The 19,569-nt window shown below is 42.8% G+C and overlaps 1 protein-coding gene across 2 annotated transcripts in view; it reads left to right on the forward strand.

Moving 5' to 3' along the window:
* Window positions 1–730: 730 nt before the first annotated feature.
* The window catches only part of kmt2d (lysine (K)-specific methyltransferase 2D), a 30,579-nt gene continuing 11,740 nt past the window's right edge, over window positions 731–19,569 (forward strand). The window contains exons 1-39 of one of the 2 annotated variants that reach the window (XM_082517950.1): window positions 731–2,191; window positions 4,480–4,562; window positions 4,744–4,852; window positions 4,940–5,142; window positions 5,339–5,448; window positions 5,535–5,697; window positions 6,141–6,312; window positions 6,445–6,559; window positions 6,777–6,955; window positions 7,054–7,331; window positions 7,469–7,588; window positions 7,742–8,535; window positions 8,662–8,787; window positions 8,941–9,054; window positions 9,178–9,282; window positions 9,367–9,548; window positions 9,851–10,015; window positions 10,170–10,279; window positions 10,412–10,456; window positions 10,557–10,745; window positions 10,845–11,027; window positions 11,133–11,255; window positions 11,790–11,911; window positions 12,007–12,136; window positions 12,220–12,306; window positions 12,389–12,466; window positions 12,564–12,722; window positions 12,856–12,925; window positions 13,088–13,326; window positions 13,432–13,505; window positions 13,775–13,825; window positions 13,934–15,550; window positions 15,643–15,801; window positions 16,175–16,293; window positions 16,445–18,351; window positions 18,438–18,561; window positions 18,946–19,027; window positions 19,120–19,186; window positions 19,328–19,560. In XM_082517950.1, the coding sequence (XP_082374076.1) occupies window positions 4,514–4,562; window positions 4,744–4,852; window positions 4,940–5,142; window positions 5,339–5,448; window positions 5,535–5,697; window positions 6,141–6,312; window positions 6,445–6,559; window positions 6,777–6,955; window positions 7,054–7,331; window positions 7,469–7,588; window positions 7,742–8,535; window positions 8,662–8,787; window positions 8,941–9,054; window positions 9,178–9,282; window positions 9,367–9,548; window positions 9,851–10,015; window positions 10,170–10,279; window positions 10,412–10,456; window positions 10,557–10,745; window positions 10,845–11,027; window positions 11,133–11,255; window positions 11,790–11,911; window positions 12,007–12,136; window positions 12,220–12,306; window positions 12,389–12,466; window positions 12,564–12,722; window positions 12,856–12,925; window positions 13,088–13,326; window positions 13,432–13,505; window positions 13,775–13,825; window positions 13,934–15,550; window positions 15,643–15,801; window positions 16,175–16,293; window positions 16,445–18,351; window positions 18,438–18,561; window positions 18,946–19,027; window positions 19,120–19,186; window positions 19,328–19,560 (8,952 nt within the window). In that variant the 5' untranslated portion in view covers window positions 731–2,191; window positions 4,480–4,513. The remainder of the gene's footprint in view (window positions 2,192–4,479; window positions 4,563–4,743; window positions 4,853–4,939; window positions 5,143–5,338; window positions 5,449–5,534; window positions 5,698–6,140; window positions 6,313–6,444; window positions 6,560–6,776; window positions 6,956–7,053; window positions 7,332–7,468; window positions 7,589–7,741; window positions 8,536–8,661; window positions 8,788–8,940; window positions 9,055–9,177; window positions 9,283–9,366; window positions 9,549–9,850; window positions 10,016–10,169; window positions 10,280–10,411; window positions 10,457–10,556; window positions 10,746–10,844; window positions 11,028–11,132; window positions 11,256–11,789; window positions 11,912–12,006; window positions 12,137–12,219; window positions 12,307–12,388; window positions 12,467–12,563; window positions 12,723–12,855; window positions 12,926–13,087; window positions 13,327–13,431; window positions 13,506–13,774; window positions 13,826–13,933; window positions 15,551–15,642; window positions 15,802–16,174; window positions 16,294–16,444; window positions 18,352–18,437; window positions 18,562–18,945; window positions 19,028–19,119; window positions 19,187–19,327; window positions 19,561–19,569) is intronic. The other variant, XM_082517951.1, reaches the window with a different exon arrangement.

The raw sequence follows: 19,569 nt of genomic DNA on the forward strand, positions 1-19,569 counted from the left end.
TAAGAACTCAGATCACTCACATTAATTTCACAATTGTGATATTCAGCCGGACTTATTTTATTCCTTTTTTTTTTTTAAAAAAAGTTACTTTCAGCTGCTTCCTTATTCACAAGGGGTCACCAAAGCACACACGTGTGATGTGGTAGAGTTTTTACTGCAAATGCCCTGCAGGAATTTTTGTCCTCGGCTACTTGAAAATGTAGAGGTACAAGCAAGGTTCCTACTGTACCTGTAACAGTTGGGCGTTCTGCTCTAAGGCAGAATAAGAGTTAAACAGTAGATGATTAAACCTATGACCTTCTAGTAATCGGACCCACTGCTACCCAACCTAATTTCCTGTAGGTTCGCTGGATCATCTCAATGACTCTCGACCTTTACTTTGTGTTTATACAGCCTCAGGCCCCTGGTGTTTCAGCATGGGCTCAAGAAGGTGTGACACAAATAGGTCAATGTCTTGATTTAATTAGAGCTACACATATACAATCTTTACAGTTAAAAAATCCCCCAGAATGACAACTTTTTCACAACTTTATAAATAAAAGCTTCCTGTAAACAACTCTTTATTGTCATGCAAAGTTTATTAGATTGTCTTGTAACTTGTTGTCAGTGTCACAGCAGTTCTCAGGACAGCTTTCTTGAACCTATATTGTCCTGTGTTATCTATACCACTATAGTTTTCTCACAGTGATAAGGCAAAAATAAAGAAAGAAAACCTCTTTGCCCACTGACAGGAACTGGGGTTTGGTCACCTTCCCTGACATTACCACTGCACTTTAATCCTATCTGCAAATCAAATTTGAAGTTGCATTACAATGATAAATATTTTAATAGAAAGGTCATACACTCAATGTGAATGATCAGATAAGAGATTTAAAATGTCTGCTTAAAGACTGGGCATTTTAACACAAAAGATTATTGTTATTCGTCCTGTTTTGTTTGTTTTTACTTCTTCTTCTTCTTCTTTGGATTCATTCTTCCTTGAAAGACGTTTATCTTGCAGGCATATTGCAAAACAAAACAATGGTGTAACAAATTGCACGATTACACGATTTCAAAACGCGCAACATTACACGACCCGCTAAAATGTATTTATTTATTTTTTAGATAATCGATTACGACCCATCGGCAATGGTCATCAGAAAGACAGGCGGAAAAAATTAATCGTTAAACGCAATGAGCACATTTGTTAAATCAATTACAAAAATAAATTTGCACCACGACAAATGTAACATAATCGAACCCACACACATCGTGGCCCATCATTTAAACAAGCAAACCATTCATCAGCAGACATGTGCACAGCAGCTGTATTCTTACAATCATAACAGTCTAATGAAAAATGGCCTCCCTGGATCCGAAAATCAAAATGATCTAATATCCACCATATTTCACTGGTCAGCGCTCACCAGATTGAAATCGTATGTGGTAAAAACTATTAGCCTCGCACAAGGTTTACTCGAGGTTTAAAAAGTGTAGTAGAAACTAGTAGTAAATATAATTTCTGCCCCTTGGTTTGCATGAATTATTATTTTTTGACGTAGTTGTTATTAGCTGGCACGGCTAGCAGCAGTTAGCCACTTGGCAGAACAGCCGTTTGAGGACGCGAAGTGAAGAAGAGATGCTAGTGACCCACACAAGGGTACCCATGCAAAGTTGACTCGCAAATTTAGGTAGATGAAAAGTCTGCGGTCGACTGACACCAGACGCCAAAAATATATACTTTTGGTGACTTGTCAACAAAGTTCAGCGCTGTCATTTTCGCATACACTGTTGTGGTGCAAACTTGCAATAGCTTATCACGACCTCGCGAACGAGATTCCAGAGCAGAGCAAAAGCTAGCTGATGTTAGCCATTCCAGCTAAAACCCTGAAGCAAGGAAAAGTAGTTAGTTTCGATTCGCTGTATGAAGCCGGGGAATCTTTACTAGACTTGTGTCTGTGACTAACAGTTCCCCGATAGCGTACTCGACACAAAAGCTCAAGTTGCCTGTTAGCTAATGGCATTATCCATCTAGCTAGCAGCATCGCTCAGCCTGCCTTCCGCCGACGTGCACTTCCCCCCACTCTGACTCCAGCCGGCTAGCCGTAGAGTTAGTCCGGTACATAAAATGAAGCGACCATCAGCATTTTGGGACGCTGCGTGGCTCTGTGGATTTTGCTGATACATGAGGAGACGATATTGTTTTTGTGAGGTGAGCTGCTTTGATTATGGCTCCTTTAAACCTGTTACCTAAAGACACGCCAACCCTGACCTTAGACCGGGTGTTAGCTCTACAGTCGGTAGTGTTTAGCTGTTAGCTTCGAGTGGATGGGGGCTGTGTAATTGCTGGAAAACTAGCAATGTTACCTGGGAGCTAACTTTAGGTTGATATATGTTGCACATCGACTGTTTCCGCGCCATTATACGCAGTGTAGCAGGTTAACATTTTTAAAGGTATGTCCATGTTTGTGGGATTTTGTGTATTTTATGAAGTTTTTTTCTCTTTCCAAGACTTTGCAGCTACGTCACTGTTGGTAGTTTTTAGCTTTTCCGTTTCAGCCTGCCGCCAGTGACATGGACATGGCAATTTTCTGGACAGAACCAACCCTTTGAAGTCGATGTTTACATTGAGAAATAGTGCTTAGCGCTGCAGTTGTTCAATTGTAAAATATCAGTAGCTTTTCTGTTATTATGTACAGTTACTGCAACAAATCGTTGTCGCTATTTGTAAAGAGTATAAACTAAAAGCAAACACCTCTACCCTTTAAGTTAATTTGTAACGTTAACACTTTTAACGTCAACTTCGCTAGCCAGGATGTTAAGACGTTAAAGCACTCGTCGTGTTATTACTTTGCTTTACGTGTTAGTAACTGTATTATTGAGATAAAACATATATGGTATCCACATGAACTGAGATATGAGTCGAGTTAGATTTGGAAGATCTAGTTTGTTGTCAAGAAGAAAGCCCGTTTCTGGTTCCATCGAGTGTGTTTAATACGGACATGCAACGTTAACGTTTCATTTCGTGCAGTAGCTCAGTTGCATTCTCCAGCTAGCAACGTCTGTGCAATCTGCTAATGATGCGCACCACCAGGCAATATGATAGTACTTTTAATCGCGTTGAGTTGAAATTGTTTGAGAGTTTTTTGTTTTGTGTTCCCACTAATGGGAAAGACGTGCAAAACAACCCTGGGTAATTTTGACAAGGATTGAAATACTTTTGATACTTTGTGCTGTATTAAAAGCGTTAAATTCGGCTTGTAATAACTGATGCTTCTGTGCATGAACCACCAGAAAAGCCCAGTCGTCCTCGGGCTGGGATCCGCTTCCACCTGCCCCAGTGAAAATGAAAAGAAATCATTACCAAATGGGTATGACAGCGTTAACCCACAGGAAGGCTTTTTCCTCAAGTATGATGGCACAATTTACATTTTGTAACTCCTGAAAAAACGCTCTTCTGTGTTTGATTTGTACTTTGAAGCCATCGTCACGTTATTTGCCAGCATCGCACTGATGTCGATTGTGCGGGTCTTTTTCGGTTTCGCGATCATACTTATAAATCCTAGCGAAGCTGTAATATAGCAAAAACATATGGGCTACTACGCGAATTGAAGTTGTCCGACCTCGTTTAAAATGCCTGTTAAGAGCTTTAAACGTTACACGCATGAGAATGGGTCGTTTGATTAGCTATGTGGGTAAAATATGGTGAGGCCCTCGTTGTTTGTTTTACAGTATTTTTGTTAATGGCGTGAACCTCGCAGCGGAACTATGATGCTTGCGACGAGGTTCTGCACGAAAGGAGTCCCGCTGCAACAGGAAGCTCCACACACGGAAGTTGTATGTTCTTTGTGTATCCCGATTTATGGTTGTTTTATTTAGCAAAACACCATTTTAGTTTTAACATTTCGCGCTTTTCCACCAAAACTGCTTGACCGATTTGGATTATGAATTGCTGGGTAAATAACTTGAGTTGTTAAAACGTTGTCGGATTGATCGTGCTCTTATAACCTTAACGCTGTTTTTACGAGTTTGCGAAAAAAGCTCGATTGTACAGGATAAATACAAGGAAATTATCTTTAAAAAAGAGGGGGAGAGGGGGGGAAAGAAACAGCAGGCAGCATTTATTAGTTGTGTTGTTGGCTTTTATGTAAAAGTGGGTTTGGATGCGTAGAGTGTGCATTTTGTGGTTAAGATGGCTTTTTATGTTTAATATGTTGGATTATGAACATTGGAGTTTTCTGTCTCAGCAAGTGAGAAACTGGAGATCACTTAACTGCTCAGTTTTATATAGGAGAAAATAAGGAAAATCTTTCGGGTTTTTTGTGTTTCATTTTCTTTTTCTTTTCTCTACATTATGTGATGATGATGACATTAGCATTTTAAAATAGTATGCCCATTTTTTTAAAATGTATTTTTTATCTACAGTATTGTGGAATTACCATAATAATTACTATGACAATGATTTGCAAACTGGTGCTAGTTTACATTTTTAAATTGCAGATCTCTGTCAGGGAGGTCAAAATCAGTACGGGGGATGGACGAGCAGAAATCAAACTGCGAAGAGAATGACTCTGAACCAACAGGTAATGTTTTCTTTGCTTTCTGGACTCTCTTCTGCACCTTTATGAAGATAATGGTGTGTTTTTTCCCTTTAAGCTGTGGCTACCATTGTGAATAAGGGAGCTATTTGTGTGTTTCATGCAATTATTCTTAAGATTTATTTAAAAAAAAAATTGCCTTTAAACATTTTTTCCTTTTGTCTAGCTGATGACAATGCCACTGCAAAGCAGCTTGTCTCTTCTGCCGGGGCGTCTAAGGCCATTCCTGCTGTGGAGTCGTCGAGTGCTAATGCAGCCTCTTCTAGCACATCTGTGTAAGCCCTTTATTATATAATAAAACCTGCTGTGCTTCTTGCTTTATCCAAAGAAGGTGCTTTCAACAATTTCTCACCTGTGTACAGAGAGAGCGTTCGAGCCTGTGCGCTTTGTAACTGTGTGGAGCGGAGTCTGCATGGACAGCGGGAACTGAGGCACTTTGGACCATTTTCTGAGCGGCCAACCCTCAAGCCATCAGCTTCCCCACTGCCACAGCCTGGAAATGATGACCTGTCTTCCATTGGATTTCCTGATTCGCCTTGTCTGACAGCACTCCTTGATGACTCAGGTTAAAGTCTAAACAAATAAATAAATAAATAAAAAAATATATATATATATGTGTGTATATGAATATGATTATTTTATTTTTTTTAATTTCTGTTAGAATTGTTTGAAACATGTTAGGTTCTTTCTACTAGAGCACGCTGATGTAGAACAGAGGTTTGGTTAGATATTTTACTAATGTTGGGCTTTATTATAAACAGGGGGATGTTGGGTTCACCACTGGTGTGCAGTGTGGTCAGAGGGAGTAAAGCAGACAGAGGATGAAGAGTTGGAGAATGTGGATAAAGCTGTTATCTCAGGGACACAGCGGGTAAGTGTAGTTTGATTAACCTGGATTAGATGTACTCGATGAAAATATAAAGACAAACCAAACTTGATACCCTTGGCTTGCTCCAGATTTGCGAATACTGCAAAAGGCTGGGTGCAACCATTCGATGCCATGCTGAGGGCTGTTTGCGGTTCTACCACTTTCCCTGCTCAGCAGCCAGTGGATCCTTTCAGTCTATGAAACAGCTGGTCCTCCTCTGTCCAGAGCACATAGATAAGGCAGAGGAGCTGGGTAAGTGACACTGTGTAAGAAAGTCATCACAATTCTGACAAAGGCTTCTGTTTCAGACTAGGACTTTACACACACATATGATGTCCTGCTGCCAATCAAACAGCAAAAAAGTAGAAAAGCAGCATATTGTTTGGCTTGGATATTTGTTATGCTCCATGTATATCTGGCTCATCATCTGTGGACTAGCAGTTTGACAAGACTTAAAGACGTCTTTATTGTTTAAAATGTCAGCTGTCTGTGTAACTTAATTTCTTTTTTGTCTACTTTTAACTTGTCTTTCTTAAAAACTGAAAACTTACTAAAATTTAAACAAAACATGAGAGTTAAGTGCTAGCTTCATACCTTGTTGAGTCTCATGATAATTTAAGGTGAACTGAGAATATTTTTATGAAACCTATTCATATGTTTTTTTGTTTTTTGTTTTGTTTGTTTGTTTTATGCAGCTGGTGAAGAGTCTTGGTGTGCAGTATGTGACTCAGCAGGCGAGCTCACTGATTTGCTCTTCTGCACGGGTTGTGGTCTCCACTACCATGCAGCCTGTCTGGAGATTGGAGCCACACCTATCCAGAGGGCAGGATGGCAGTGTCCAGAGTGTAAAGTGTGCCAGACTTGCAGGTGAGTCTAACAGTCTAGCATCGTTCCTTTTTCTCAGATGTGTGTCCTGTTTTACTTTGTTTTTATTTTAACTGATTATTTTATTTGAATTGATTAAATCTCCCTTTTCCACTTATTATTACTTTTTCTTAGACAACCAGGTGAAGACTCCAAAATGTTGGTATGTGATGCTTGTGATAAGGGATACCACACCTTCTGTCTCCAGCCAGCCATGGATTCTCTTCCCTCTGACCCATGGAAATGCAGAGTAAATCCTTTTTCTTTATTTAACCCTCTATCCAAAAAGATTTCCGTATATTGAAACTGGACATTCACTTATTTAATAAAACATAATCTTACCTTATTTTATCCAAATTATTTCTGTTTAAAAAGACATTGGTAAAGGTTTTTTTTGTTGTTGTTTTTTGTTTTTTCCCTGTCTGCTTTTTTTGGGTAATTGTGCTCTGTAATCTTTATTCTATTAGAGGTGTCGTGTATGTGTGGTGTGCGGAGTCCGTGGACTAGTGCTGCCAGGCTCGGCCCAGTGGTTTGATAACTACGCCGTGTGTGAGGGATGCCAGCATCACCGCAGTTCTATATGTTGTGTGTGCAGCAAAGCTGCCAACCCGTCTGTTGCTTTGCAGTGTTGCAGCATGTGCCGCAGGTTAGTTTAAAATATAACAGAGCTTGCCATGATGTGTGACCATGTCAGTGTTACGATCATTAAAAACAAATAAAAATCTTAATAATCTTTTGTCTCAGATGGGTTCACAGTGAGTGTAGTTCAGCGGGGGAACCCCCAAAAGCTGAGATCATTTGCCTGCTTTGTAAGGAGGGTCAGCGGAAGCCAGTTGCTGAACCATACACAGCAGACACTCAGACCACAACGTCCCTTAAGGAAACTGAAGGAGACATTAAATTGGTGGGAATGCCAGTCCAAATGGATACAGACTTATCAGAAGTGACACCAGGACAGAAACACACATTAGAAATGGGACAGGCTAAAGATGAGGCTGATAAAGAGACACCTATGGACTTTGGTAAGTCGTTACTGTACACTACATTGGATCAAACTTAAAAGAAATGCCTGTGATTTGCATATGGCTGTTAGAGCATTTTGCGTGTGTGTGTGTGTGTCAGCAATGTTTTTATTTAGTTTAATTATTTTTCATCTTAGTGATGGAGTTTGCAGCGGTTCAGGCAACAAACACTGTGGAGAGAACAATGAAGGGAGAGCCACCCTTACCAACAGAAGCTTTTGGTTCTGAGGGACCAGCTCCTCTGCTTGAGTCTACAGGTAAACCAAGGTCGCACGATGGATGTACTATATATGAAAATAAACACCAAGCAGAACTAGATTTTTTTTTTCCCCCCCCAAAAGATTATTGTATCTAATAATGGATGTAAAAATGACAGTGGTGATAATCACACATTCCTTCATTTCAAATAGGCTGTGCAACAACAGAGCAGAGGGGCTCTTGTCCTCCCGCTGCTGAAGACGGAGCCAAAGAGGCACAGAGTCAAGTGGCAGCTTCCCAGGATCCCACAGCAGAGACACAGTCTAACAACAGCTGTGAAGTAGAACCAACACCAGTGTCACAGCAAGGCCCTGAAAGCATGGAGGTGGATGAGGAGAAGCAAGATGCTCCTCCCTCAGTTAAACAAGAACTATCACAAGAGTTATTGAAGAGTGCATCTGGTGACATCTGTATAGGACCGTTCTGTAACGATCCCCAGAAGTTACCAGCTTCCACAGTCTCTGTGGTTAAAACGGAGCCTTTGTCTATGGATGAAAAGCAGGAACGAAGTCCATGCCATGACTTCCAGTTGCTTTCTAATCGTTCTTTATCAATAGACACACAAGAGTCCCTCTCTGCAGCTGACATAGAGGGGAGGTTATTACCTCACTCTGAGGAGGAGGAGGAAGAGGAGGATGAGGATGATGACCAAATGAAAGGACACAGTGAGGACATCAAGAGAAAACTACAAGAGGTTAAGCCGGAGTTGTTGCTGGATGAAATGTCAAATATGAGCCATGGTGATGAGAGCAGCAGTGGCTTTCTAGGCTCTCCAGGAGAACCTGACCCTCAGCTTTCCATGGAGCTTGGCCTTGTACCTTCCAGCCGCTCGCACACTGACATCTTGCTCACTGAGACCGATGACTCTCTTCCCTTTGAACCTCTCAGAAGTGACAGAGAAAAGGCCAAACGCAGAGGGTCCCCAGGCCGCTCAAGGGTCAAACAGGTGAGGTCACCATGTACTAGTTGATATATATTTTTTGATAGCTGGCACTAATTTAAGTCTTTGTTTTTAATGTGTCATTGTTATAACGTGACTTGACATTGAGAAGGCTGTTTCTGTGAATTGCAGGGACGAAGCAGTAGTTTCCCTGGAAAGCGTAGACCTCGAGGTGGTAGTGGTGGTGGTGGTGGAGGGAGAGGGCGTGGTGGGAGGTCACGCCTTAAAGCTATGGCCTCCTGCATCGACGCCTTTTTGGTGAGCTGCACTTTTAAGCATGTGTTTTTGTTTTTTGTTGTTGTTTTTAATGTTATTTAACTTTTTAAAATATTTTAGTAATATGTAGTTCTCATAATTTTCATAAATTAGCTTGAAATAAAATACTTCTGCAAAATTACTACACTGTTACAGCTAAGCATGACCTCAGACACTGGACTGAGTAAGGAGGAAGACGAAGAAGAAGATGACACCATGCAGAACACAGTTGTTCTTTTTTCAAACACCGATAAATTTGTTCTGCTACAGGTAAAGCTGCTTTGACGTTTTCACTTACCCTGTGTGGATTTGCTGTGTTGACATTTCTGTATGACTGCAAATTGACTTATTGTTCTTAATTTTTCTCTTTTGTTTTCTCTCTTGTATTTTTAGGACATGTGTGTCGTCTGTGGCAGTTTTGGAAAGGGTGTAGAGGGGCAGTTGCTGGCTTGCGCTCAGTGTGCCCAGTGCTACCATCCTTATTGTGTTAACAGCAAAGTAAGAACAATGCTAAACTTATGATGGATTATGTTTTCATTGTTTTGTTTTGAAAATCCAGATTAAATTTGATGTCTTCTGCAGATCACCAAGACGATGCTTCGTAAGGGCTGGCGTTGTTTGGAATGTATTGTGTGTGAAGTGTGTGGAAAGGCTTCAGACCCGTCTCGTCTGCTGCTGTGTGACGACTGTGATGTCAGCTATCACACCTACTGCTTGGACCCTCCCCTGCACACTGTACCCAAGGGTGGTTGGAAGTGCAAATGGTAAAAAGAGAGAGACATGATAAAAAAACAAGAAACTTAAGTGCACAAAGCTTTGTTCATCCATGTAGCTTTGAATTGGGTCAAATGGAAATGAATATATCCAAATTTGCATATTATGTAAAACACTGGTGGCTCAGCCTTCATTTGCAATTCAGAGGCCCATCCCTCCGGCTCTTGCTTCTGTAGCAACAGAAAATTTGTTACACCAATCACATTGGTATCAGTAGTTTTATTTTTTTAATCTTGCATATTAGCTGGAAAAATGTTATAAAGCACTAAACTACATCTCTATCTCTGTCCAGGTGTGTGTGCTGTGTGCAGTGTGGATCCAACTCACCAGGTTTCCACTGCGAGTGGCAGAACAACTACACACACTGCGGGCCTTGCGCCAGCCTCGTCACCTGCCCGGTATGCCGGGAGAATTTCATGGAGGAGGAGCTCTTGCTGCAGTGTCAGTACTGCGATCGGTGGGTGCTGATTATTGGAACTACGCACAAAATAACCAGAAAATGAGAGCGAGTAAAGCATTACTTATGTATTTTTGATGTCATAAATTATTCCATATCATCTTTGATTTGTTGAAAAGTGCACATAGCTAGGTTTTTATGTGTGCCTATGCAGATGGGTCCATGCCGTCTGTGAGAGTCTGTACACAGAGGATGAGGTGGAACAGGCTTCTGATGAGGGCTTTGCTTGCACATCTTGCACCCCATATGTTCCAAAACCTGTGGGTAAGTCTCAGATTGACAGTGTCTAGGTCTTCAGAAATACAATTAAGATATTGTGGGGTGAGTTTTTTGACTGGTTGTTTTATTGGTGACACAATTTTCTTTTTCTCCCTACTTTTTGCCCTTTGGTCACAGTAGTAGAGTCAGCCATTATGGCTTCAATAAAGATAAAAGAGCCAGGTAAGAAGATGTAGCTCCTTATGTTAGTTAATAATTCCAAGTACATTTTCTGAGTTTGTGCCCTTTATTTTTACTTAAATTTGTGATTGTCACTTTTTAGAGCCCCAGTTCTACCGTTTGGAGGGTGTTTGGCTTACAGAGTCAGGCATGTCCCTGCTTCGTAGCATCTCTATGTCTCCCCTGCACAAGAGACGGCAACGTCGCTCCCGTCTTGGCACTATGTGCTCTGAAGGAGGTCCTGATGGAATGGATCTAAGAGAGGTTGAAGGAGAAGGGGATGAGGGAAAAGGTTTGGACAATTTCCACTCGTTCATTTGTCTCTAAAGAGTTTTCAGGATTACTTTGTGCCTTTTACAATAAATAAATAAATGTTCCTCTATATAACCAGGCTGTGGGGATCCCATGGACTGTGAATCAAAGATAGACCAACATGGGAGCCCTGAGAGAGACGGTGGTACTGAGCGGGATGCAGGTGCAGAGGGAGGTGCTGACGGTGACTGTGAGGGTCTTAAAGGGGGAGCAGAGGAGACAGATGACAGCAAGAAAAGAAAGCGAAAACCTTACAGGCCTGGTATGCAATCATGAATGTGACTGTATAAAGGCATTTACAGTATCTACATAGATGTATCATCATATCCAAAATAATTAAAACATATGTTTCCTTTAATTATGTTAGGAATTGGAGGTTTTATGGTGCGACAAAGGAAGTGTCACACACGGATGAAGAAAGAATTTTTTGCCCAGTTGGCTGGAGAGACCATGTTGGATGGACAGCCAATTGAGCGAACTATTGAAGAAGGTTTGTGACAACAATTAATTAATTAATTAATATATATATATATATATTTTTTTTTCTCCACTGTTGTGTCACATTGTTTTTAGGTCAGTGGTAGTGACTTAATTGATATAACTGTTCAATGGTATGTCAGGTCAGAAAGCTTGCTAGGGAACATAGTAGCTTGTTCACCTTCTTTGTGATCTAAGGCTGCATTTAGACTTATATCAACCACTGACATCAAACCAAGCCCTTGTTTATTTAATTAAAGCCACAATGCTGAAGTGAACAAGGTGGTAAAGTAGAGGAATCAAGCAAAAAAATAATCAAGGTGATTCAATAGAACATCGTGATCAGGACTTAATTTGTGACAAAATGCTTTAAAATCCTACATGATGCAAACACTACATGCCCCCACCTTCACACACTTAGACATTTTTAATGTTCAGCTCCCTTGGAACGTCCTCATCTCTGCTTAACTTGTAGAGTTGTGATTCAATGTATTTTATGCAAATAACCTAAACCAAAGAAAACTGAATTTTATTATTACATTTTTAGGGCCCCACCCTGACACAGACAACATTATGGATCCTAAACCAGTGGAGGGAGAGGAACAGGCCAAGAAACGTCGGGGTCGGAAGAGGAGCAAACTCGAGGATATGTTTCCAGCTTATCTCCAGGTTTCTTGTCTCTCTATGTGCCATGTTTTAAAAGTGAAAATAAAGATATCCACTGATTTGATGTATATATTGTAAACATTTGTAATTCCCGGCAGGAGGCATTCTTTGGAAAGACACTGATAGACTTGAGTAAGAAGGCAGTGATGATACCTCCAGGGCAGAGGCCAGGTTCATGCCCCATCAGACCTACTTTACCAGCACCAACCAAGAGTACTACCCCAGACAGTAAGAACATTAACTTGAATTTGGGATGCTGGTTAAGAAAAAAAGTCAGTGCAGGATATGTAAATTTTTGTTTCTTTCACTAGCTGATGCCGGGGATCGTGTGGTGGACATAAATTGTCCTCTCAAGCAAGAGGGGGGTGAAGCCCCCCAGGCTCAGGGAGACGGTGCAGGTAAGTATCTATGTGGCAGGTGAAGTTAATAGACCTTTTTAACATGCAGTTCCAGGTTGTTTTAAAGTTTTACACCTTTTAGGGATTCCTACACCATCCTCATCACAGACAAACCAGGTGTCAACTGATCCTCATGATTCTGATGCAGAAAAAAATGAAGGTAAGTTCCTGCGGAGGGCACTGTGCTATATAGCATTTAAGAATGACTTGTAATATAATTTATTCCTTCCTACCATGCTGTTGTGCTTGTGTGATAGGTCTTCCACAGGGGGTGGAGAGTCAGGATTCTGAGCAGTTCTTCAGGAAGGTTCTGGGAGTGTCGGATGGTTCCTCCTTGGGAGGTATGAAGCCCATCTTGGAGGGCAATAAGGGAGAACTCAGTCGTAGTGCTTTGCCACAGAGAGCTCTCCCCTCAGGTGAGAACAAGGGTTTCCTACAGATGTTCATATAATTAAAACCGCAGCTATTATTACCTGTTGTATGATTCCTGAATTATTAAAAGCATGATTGAAAAACTGTTGTATTTTAATTCAATTACCGGAATTGCAGGGTCCCTGCCCTCAGCTGGAATGATGGATGCCTTTCCTGGAATTTCTCAGTCACCGTTCTTCGACATGCGGTAGGCTCATCAGTGCATTTTATTTCACAGCATCTCAGTCATGTAGTTACAACTCATATAAAAGCAGAAGCTTAATTCCCAATTATTTATATTTTTCCCCCCGCATGTGGCCTTTTTATTTGACCAAAAAACAAACCCTCTAACTTATTATATGGTGTACAGGGACAGAGGAGGGCTCTTCAGTCCAGATGGCGGTGAGGAGAGCCCTTGGGCAACTCCCTCTACCCCAGCAACTCCTTCCTCCCCACCAACCCCCACAGAGGCAGAGGGTGATGGTCTGTCCTATAACCAGCGTAGTCTGCAGCGCTGGGAGAAGGATGAGGAGCTTGGAGAGCTCTCAACTATTTCCCCTGTTCTTTATGCCAATACAAACTTCCCAACTCTCAAACAGGACTACCCAGGTTAGTGAAGAAGAAACATATTGTACAATGTATTTTATCAAGGTCATGATTTTTAAGTTTATGTCACAGTTGTAACGTAAGTGTTAAATATTTCTCTCATCACAGATTGGGCTAGTCGCTGCAAGCAGATCATGAAAATCTGGAGGAAGGTCCCAGCTGCTGACAAGGTTCCATATCTGGTAGGTTCTCTGTTTTTGTTTTGTTTAATACATTATTCTTTCATATTATCATTTGTTTGCTGTAATTCTCTTTTTAACACATTTCTAAATTTGCAGTTGGTCATATACTAGGTTCTCCTTTTTTAATTTTTTATTTATTTATTTATCCATTGTGTGTTTTTTAGCCTTGTTTTTATAAGAGTTCGTGCTTGGACTTGTGTGCCTGTACATACGTGCAGAAGCCGACTCTCTCTCTCTCTCTCTCTCTCTCTCGCTCTCTCTCTTTGTAGCAAAAGGCCAAAGATAACCGAGCAGCTCAGAGGATAAACAAGGCACAGAAGGTGAGTTAAAAGTAGATTTCTTTTTTTATTAAGTTTAGCAAATGACTTCATTAGGTTTACGGTGTGTGTGGTTAATATTCCTTTGGTGCTCTTTTTACCTTTTCACAGCAGGCAGAAAGTCAAGTGTGCAGGCCAGTAAAAACAGAGCAACCACGTGCAAAGGGAGAACGGCCAAGTTTACACCTCCAGATCCCACCACCTTCAGGCTCAACATCAATCTCCTCTCAACCCAGCTCTGCAGACAGCCCATTTCCCTTGCCTCCCGATTCAGGATCGTCTTCTGTCTTTTTCTCAGATGGACCTGTCAAAACTCCATTATCAGCTGAAATCCGGACAGATCCTTTGGCTAAGCTTCCGCCTCAGTCACCCCATTCTTACTCACACCCAACCACACCTTTCTCTAATGCCGGGGCCAGCCCCGTACAGGCCCCTTCCTCAGGTTATTCTGCTTCCGGCCCGCAGGGCCCTCCTCAGGGACGGCCAGCCAGTCTTGGCCCTTTTGACATGCAACCAGGAACTCCTGGAACCCCCAGACGGGCTCAGCAGGTTGACCCCTACTTCAGATCACAGCTGCAGCAGCAACAGGGTCTTCTTCCACAATCCCAGCAAGGCTCTCAGGAGTCCCTAGGGCCTCCAGAAAGTCCTCATTCAAGAGGTCCTGGGCTCGGGGAGTCGACCATTTTTTCACCATCCCACAATACCCACTATGGAGATCCCTTCAGAACCCAGCAAGGAATGGGAAGGCCAGAATATGGTTCATCACCGTCACCATCTGCATTGGCTTCATCTCCTGCAAGCACAGGGCAGTACAGGACTGATATGAGTGCACCCTCTCCACGTTCCTCTGCAGTTGGCAGACATGATCTGTCCACCGGCTCCCCTGCTGGAATGCTTGAGTCTGGAGATGGTTTGTTCAAGGCACCTTTAACGCCACGAATGCACCAAGGAGAGAGTGGGGCACTTCATCCTGGAGCTTCACCTAGCCATGTTGCTGAAGGCTTCAGGCAGTCTCCCTCTCACTCTGATCCCCATATTCATCCTCCACTAACTACCAGACCGCAGTCAGGTGATAATTGTTCTCTTGGACCCCAGAGACACGCTGTAGCTCAACAGGAGCAATGTCCTAGAGTACCCTCCAGCCCACAGTCCCAGGGCAGCTGCCAGTCTCCCCACACTCCTGGTGGCATGTCCAATGATGGTTACTCTGTCCAGTCTCCTGCTACTCCTCGTTTCCAATCTCCAGACCCTTGTTCTCGGCCACCTTCAAGGCCACAATCTAGAGACCCGTTTGCAGCAGTCCATAAGCCACCTCGCACTTCCTCTATTGGCCCAGAGGGAACTGGAAGTTTCAAAACATCCCCTCATCCTAACCAGCCATCTCCAGCCCATTCTACTAATACATCTATAGGGGATCCCCTCTCTGGAAAGCCATCAGCTCCCCCTACTTTCAGCCGCAGCCCGAGCACGGGAGGCTTTCAAATAACTCAACAGCAGACTCAGATGGTGCAGCAACCACAGCCACAAACTCAGCCGGCTTTGTCAGCAGACAGCCTTACCTCGCGAGTGCCACCTTCCTCTGGATCTCAAGAAATACCAGCTGTCCACACTTCAGACATGTCAAGTCAGCCATCTTTGCCAGTAACTCAAGAAATTCCTGATATTTCAGCAGTACAGGACCCTTCAGTAGCAGGACTCAGCCCTGCTGATCTGGAAAAGCACAGACCGGTATCAAAATATTTGCCTTTGAGCAGGCATTGAGTGCACTTCTGCATGCTTTTGTTTTTTCTTTGCTAATCAAAGTTTCTCGTGTTTTATAGCGCCAAAGACTGAGGGAATTTGTGATCAGACAACAAATGCACAGACAAGAGAAGGAGGCAGCTGCTGCTGCTGGCAGTGCATCCCCTGGATGGTCTGGGGGAGGGATGGGAGCCTTTCAGCAGGATAAAACTCACAGAGCACCACCACCTTATCCACAGGTAGGGATCCTGTGATTGAATAACATTACATTATTAATGTGAAATCTTGCAGGCATTGTTACATGCATGTGGGGAAGATGCCCACAGATGATTAGTGGCATTGTAAAGCGCTTTGGGTGCCTTGAAAAGCGCTATATAAATCCAATCCATTATTATTATTATTATTATTATTATTATTATTATTATTATAATAATAATAATAATAATAATAATAATAATAATAATAATAATAATAATAATCTGGAAGATGTAGGGTTTTTTTTTTTTTTTTTTAAGTTTCTGATTTTCATGCAGACATTATGAAAAAAGTTATTTTTGATTTATTAATAACTAAAGAGTCAAGGGACAATGGTACAATTTTTACTTCCTTTAGGAACGTATTGCTGCTGCCGCTTCAAGTGCTCAGGCTTCTGTGTCGGGGAAGATGCCCACAGATGATAAGCTCATTCGCCCACCACATACAGGAAACCCTGCCGTTGTTGATCCAGTTAGGTAAGCATTTAAATAATGAGGTACTTGGATTGAATAAACCAAATACAGGCATAAATCTTTTGGCCCTGAAGATACAATTGGCGTCTTAAATTAGTCCAACTCCCTTTCGTTGTTTTTGGGGGGGAAAAAAAATATTTTTGTCTTTCTTCAGGCTACCAGGATCTTCCAGACCGCAGGGTATGTTTACCCGTCCACCATTCCCTCCTCAGTGGCAGGGCCAGGCTCCAAGGAGGTTCCCTCAGCCTGGCATGGAAGCTGTGGGCATAAGGCACAATCTTAACCCTGCTGTCAATATCCAAGGTATGGAAGGCATGGGTAATACTCATGCCATGATGCCAGGGCACGGAGGTGAATCCATGCAGCCAATGAGTCAAGGTCCACCACCACAGTTCATTGAGTTGAGACATAATTCACAAAGGCCACCCCTGCGACACCAATTTATACCCCGTGGACCCCAGCCCAGGCCACGTCTCTTTGTCCCAGAGCAAGAGATGTCAACACCTTATGTTCAGCAACTTCCTATAGCTCAAGTTGGTGGGATTCAGACAGAGGGGTTACAACAGGGTGGACTGTCAGTTTTACTGCCTCAGCAGTCCCACATGCAACCTCAAAATGCTACTTCAGCCCAAAACACTCGCAGTACTGAGCAGCATCGACTTTCACAACCAGGTATAGTCACAGAGCCCCAGCCTGCAGCTGTAGAAAATGCAGAAGAACTGCCAGAACCTGATCTTGATGGGCTAGGCGATGCTCCAGGAGATGGAGGAGTAGAAGATGAGGATGATTTGGCTCTTGACCTGGACCCTGACAAAGGAGATGATGACCTGGGCAACCTGGACAACCTCGAAACCAATGATCCACATCTTGATGACTTACTCAACAGTGATGAGTTTGACCTGCTGGCTTACACTGATCCTGAACTGAACCAAGGAGACCCTAAAGATGTCTTCTCAGACCAGCTGCGGCTGGTAGAAGCTGAAAGTGAGGGTCCTTCAGCGTCGTCTGGTTCTGCACATGTTAAAGTGGAAGACAAAGCCAGGGTGGAGCCAGAGCGGAAGGCTCTGACAAAAGTCCCTTCTACTGCACTAGAGTCTGCTGCTCAACTAACACGCTCTTCACAAACCGCTGATGCCTCTAAAGTTAAAGTAGAGAACAGAGGTTTGACGCCTCAGCTGCAAACGGGACAGACTGTGGTGAAAGCTGAAATGGGAGAAGCGGTATCCATGCCTCTTGGTGTGACCGCACCAACAACAAAGACTCCACAAAGTGAGAGCCAGTCTGCCTCACTCAGTTCTGTTCGATTAGGGGGACTTCCATATCCCTTGCCAGGCCAAGGTAATCCATTGCCTTTTCCTCCAGCTCCTCCACATGGCGATATGGGTGATGATCCCTTAGGACTACCTGATGTAGGGGAGCAGCACTCTCCTGCTGTAGATCTGGCAAAGGTAGAGAGCTCATTAGATGGTGAACTGCCTCTTCTAATACAAGATCTCCTGGAGCATGAAAAGAAAGAACAACAGAAACAGCAACAGCTCAGTTCTCTTCAACAAGGAGGCATACCACAACAGTTTTCAGGCATTCCAAATCCACATCCGAATCAACATTCATCTGGGCAAATAATGTTACCACACCACCATCGTCCACCACCCCAAGGTATGATGAATCAGCCAGGGATGGTACCGCGTGCGTCACACATTTTGCAGCAGCAAAGGCTTATGGGACCTGGTATAGTACCGCCAACTCACATGATGGCCCAGCAGCAAACCATGATGAGGACGATGCAGCCTGGGATGCAGCCTGGGATGCAGCCAGGGATGCAGCCAGGGATGCAGCCTGGGGTGCAGCCAGGGATGCAGCCTGGGGTGCAGCCAGGGATGCAGCCTGGGATGCAGCCTGGGGTGCAGCCAGGGATGCAGCCTGGGGTGCAGCCAGGGATGCAGCCTGGGGTGCAGCCAGGGATGCAGCCAGTGATCCAGCCAGGACTTGGCCATCAATCACAACAGCAGCAGCCAGCAGTAAAACAGTCAACTCTGACCAACAGCTTCTTCCCAGATAAAGGTAAGCTTCATGTCTTGTCACAGCCACAACTTCTTCTTTTTTCTTTTGTTTTTCCATACTTCCACTAATTTCACCTATTATTGCAGATTTGGACAAATTTGCTACAGATAACATTATGGATCCCATTGCCAAGGCGAAGATGGTTGCCCTTCAGGGTATTAAGAGAGTGTTGGCACAGGATCCAATGGTTGTTCCCACTGGCATTAACAGGTATTTCTAATAATGTTTTTTTTTGTTTGTTTGTTTTTTTAATAAATAACATGGATATGTTTTTGCCATTGTTAAACTGCTGCTAGAAAGCAGAGCATGTGTTGATTGTGATTATCTTCAGATCTAGTTTTTGTTGTTGGTTCCAGCTCTTGTAAGCTGTTCAACGTAAAAGTAGCATCCCTAACACCACTGTTCACAAGGTTAACTGCTCAGCAACCACTTATTTGCAGTAGCTATGTGTCAGAGACATGCCTGCAATGGTAACTTCAGTGTTAAAGACTGCGATTAGACGATCAACTGTACCATTAGCACACCTGTTTGCTGAGGCCCATGTTAAATATTTTTAAGTGGATGTCACTCAGCACTGTTTTGCTTTCTCTTCAGGCAACAAGTTTCTCTGCTTGCTCAGAGGCTGGCTTCTGCCCCAGCCACAGATCCAAATCAACTTGCATCTGGACCTGCAAAGGTATGTTGGTTTATTTTTAAAAAGTGATCGATGATTTAATTTGTAAAACTGATGATAGCTGAGTCATTTAAATGCCACGTTTTTCTGTTTAGGAGGGAGAGACAAGTGATCCACCCCAGTCAAGGCCTAACCCTCCTCAGTTTGTGCAAGGAATAATCAGTATGTTTGACCAATACTGCCTTTTGAGCTGAATTGAGTCTTTTTTTTTTCTTTTCTTTTTTTTTTAAGATTAATTTTTTTTATTGCAGTCTCCATACATTTGTGGATAGCTAAGGGTGGTTTGTGATTTCTTTTCTATAGATGATGCTGAACAGCACCAATATGAAGAATGGCTTCTTCATACCCAGCAGTTACTCCAAATGCAACTGAAATTTTTGGAAGAACAGATAGGAGTTCATCGCAAATCACGCAAAGCACTGTGTGCGAAGCAACGCACTGCTAAGAAGGCTGGCAGAGAGTTTGCTGAGGCAGATGCAGAGAAACTTAAGTTGGTCACAGAAGAGCAGAGTAAAATTCAGAAGCAGCTTGACCAGGTGTGTAGA

The sequence above is a fragment of the Aulonocara stuartgranti genome (genome assembly GCF_965226115.1).
Source record: "Aulonocara stuartgranti genome assembly, chromosome: 20".
NCBI classification, from domain to species: domain Eukaryota; kingdom Metazoa; phylum Chordata; class Actinopteri; order Cichliformes; family Cichlidae; genus Aulonocara; species Aulonocara stuartgranti.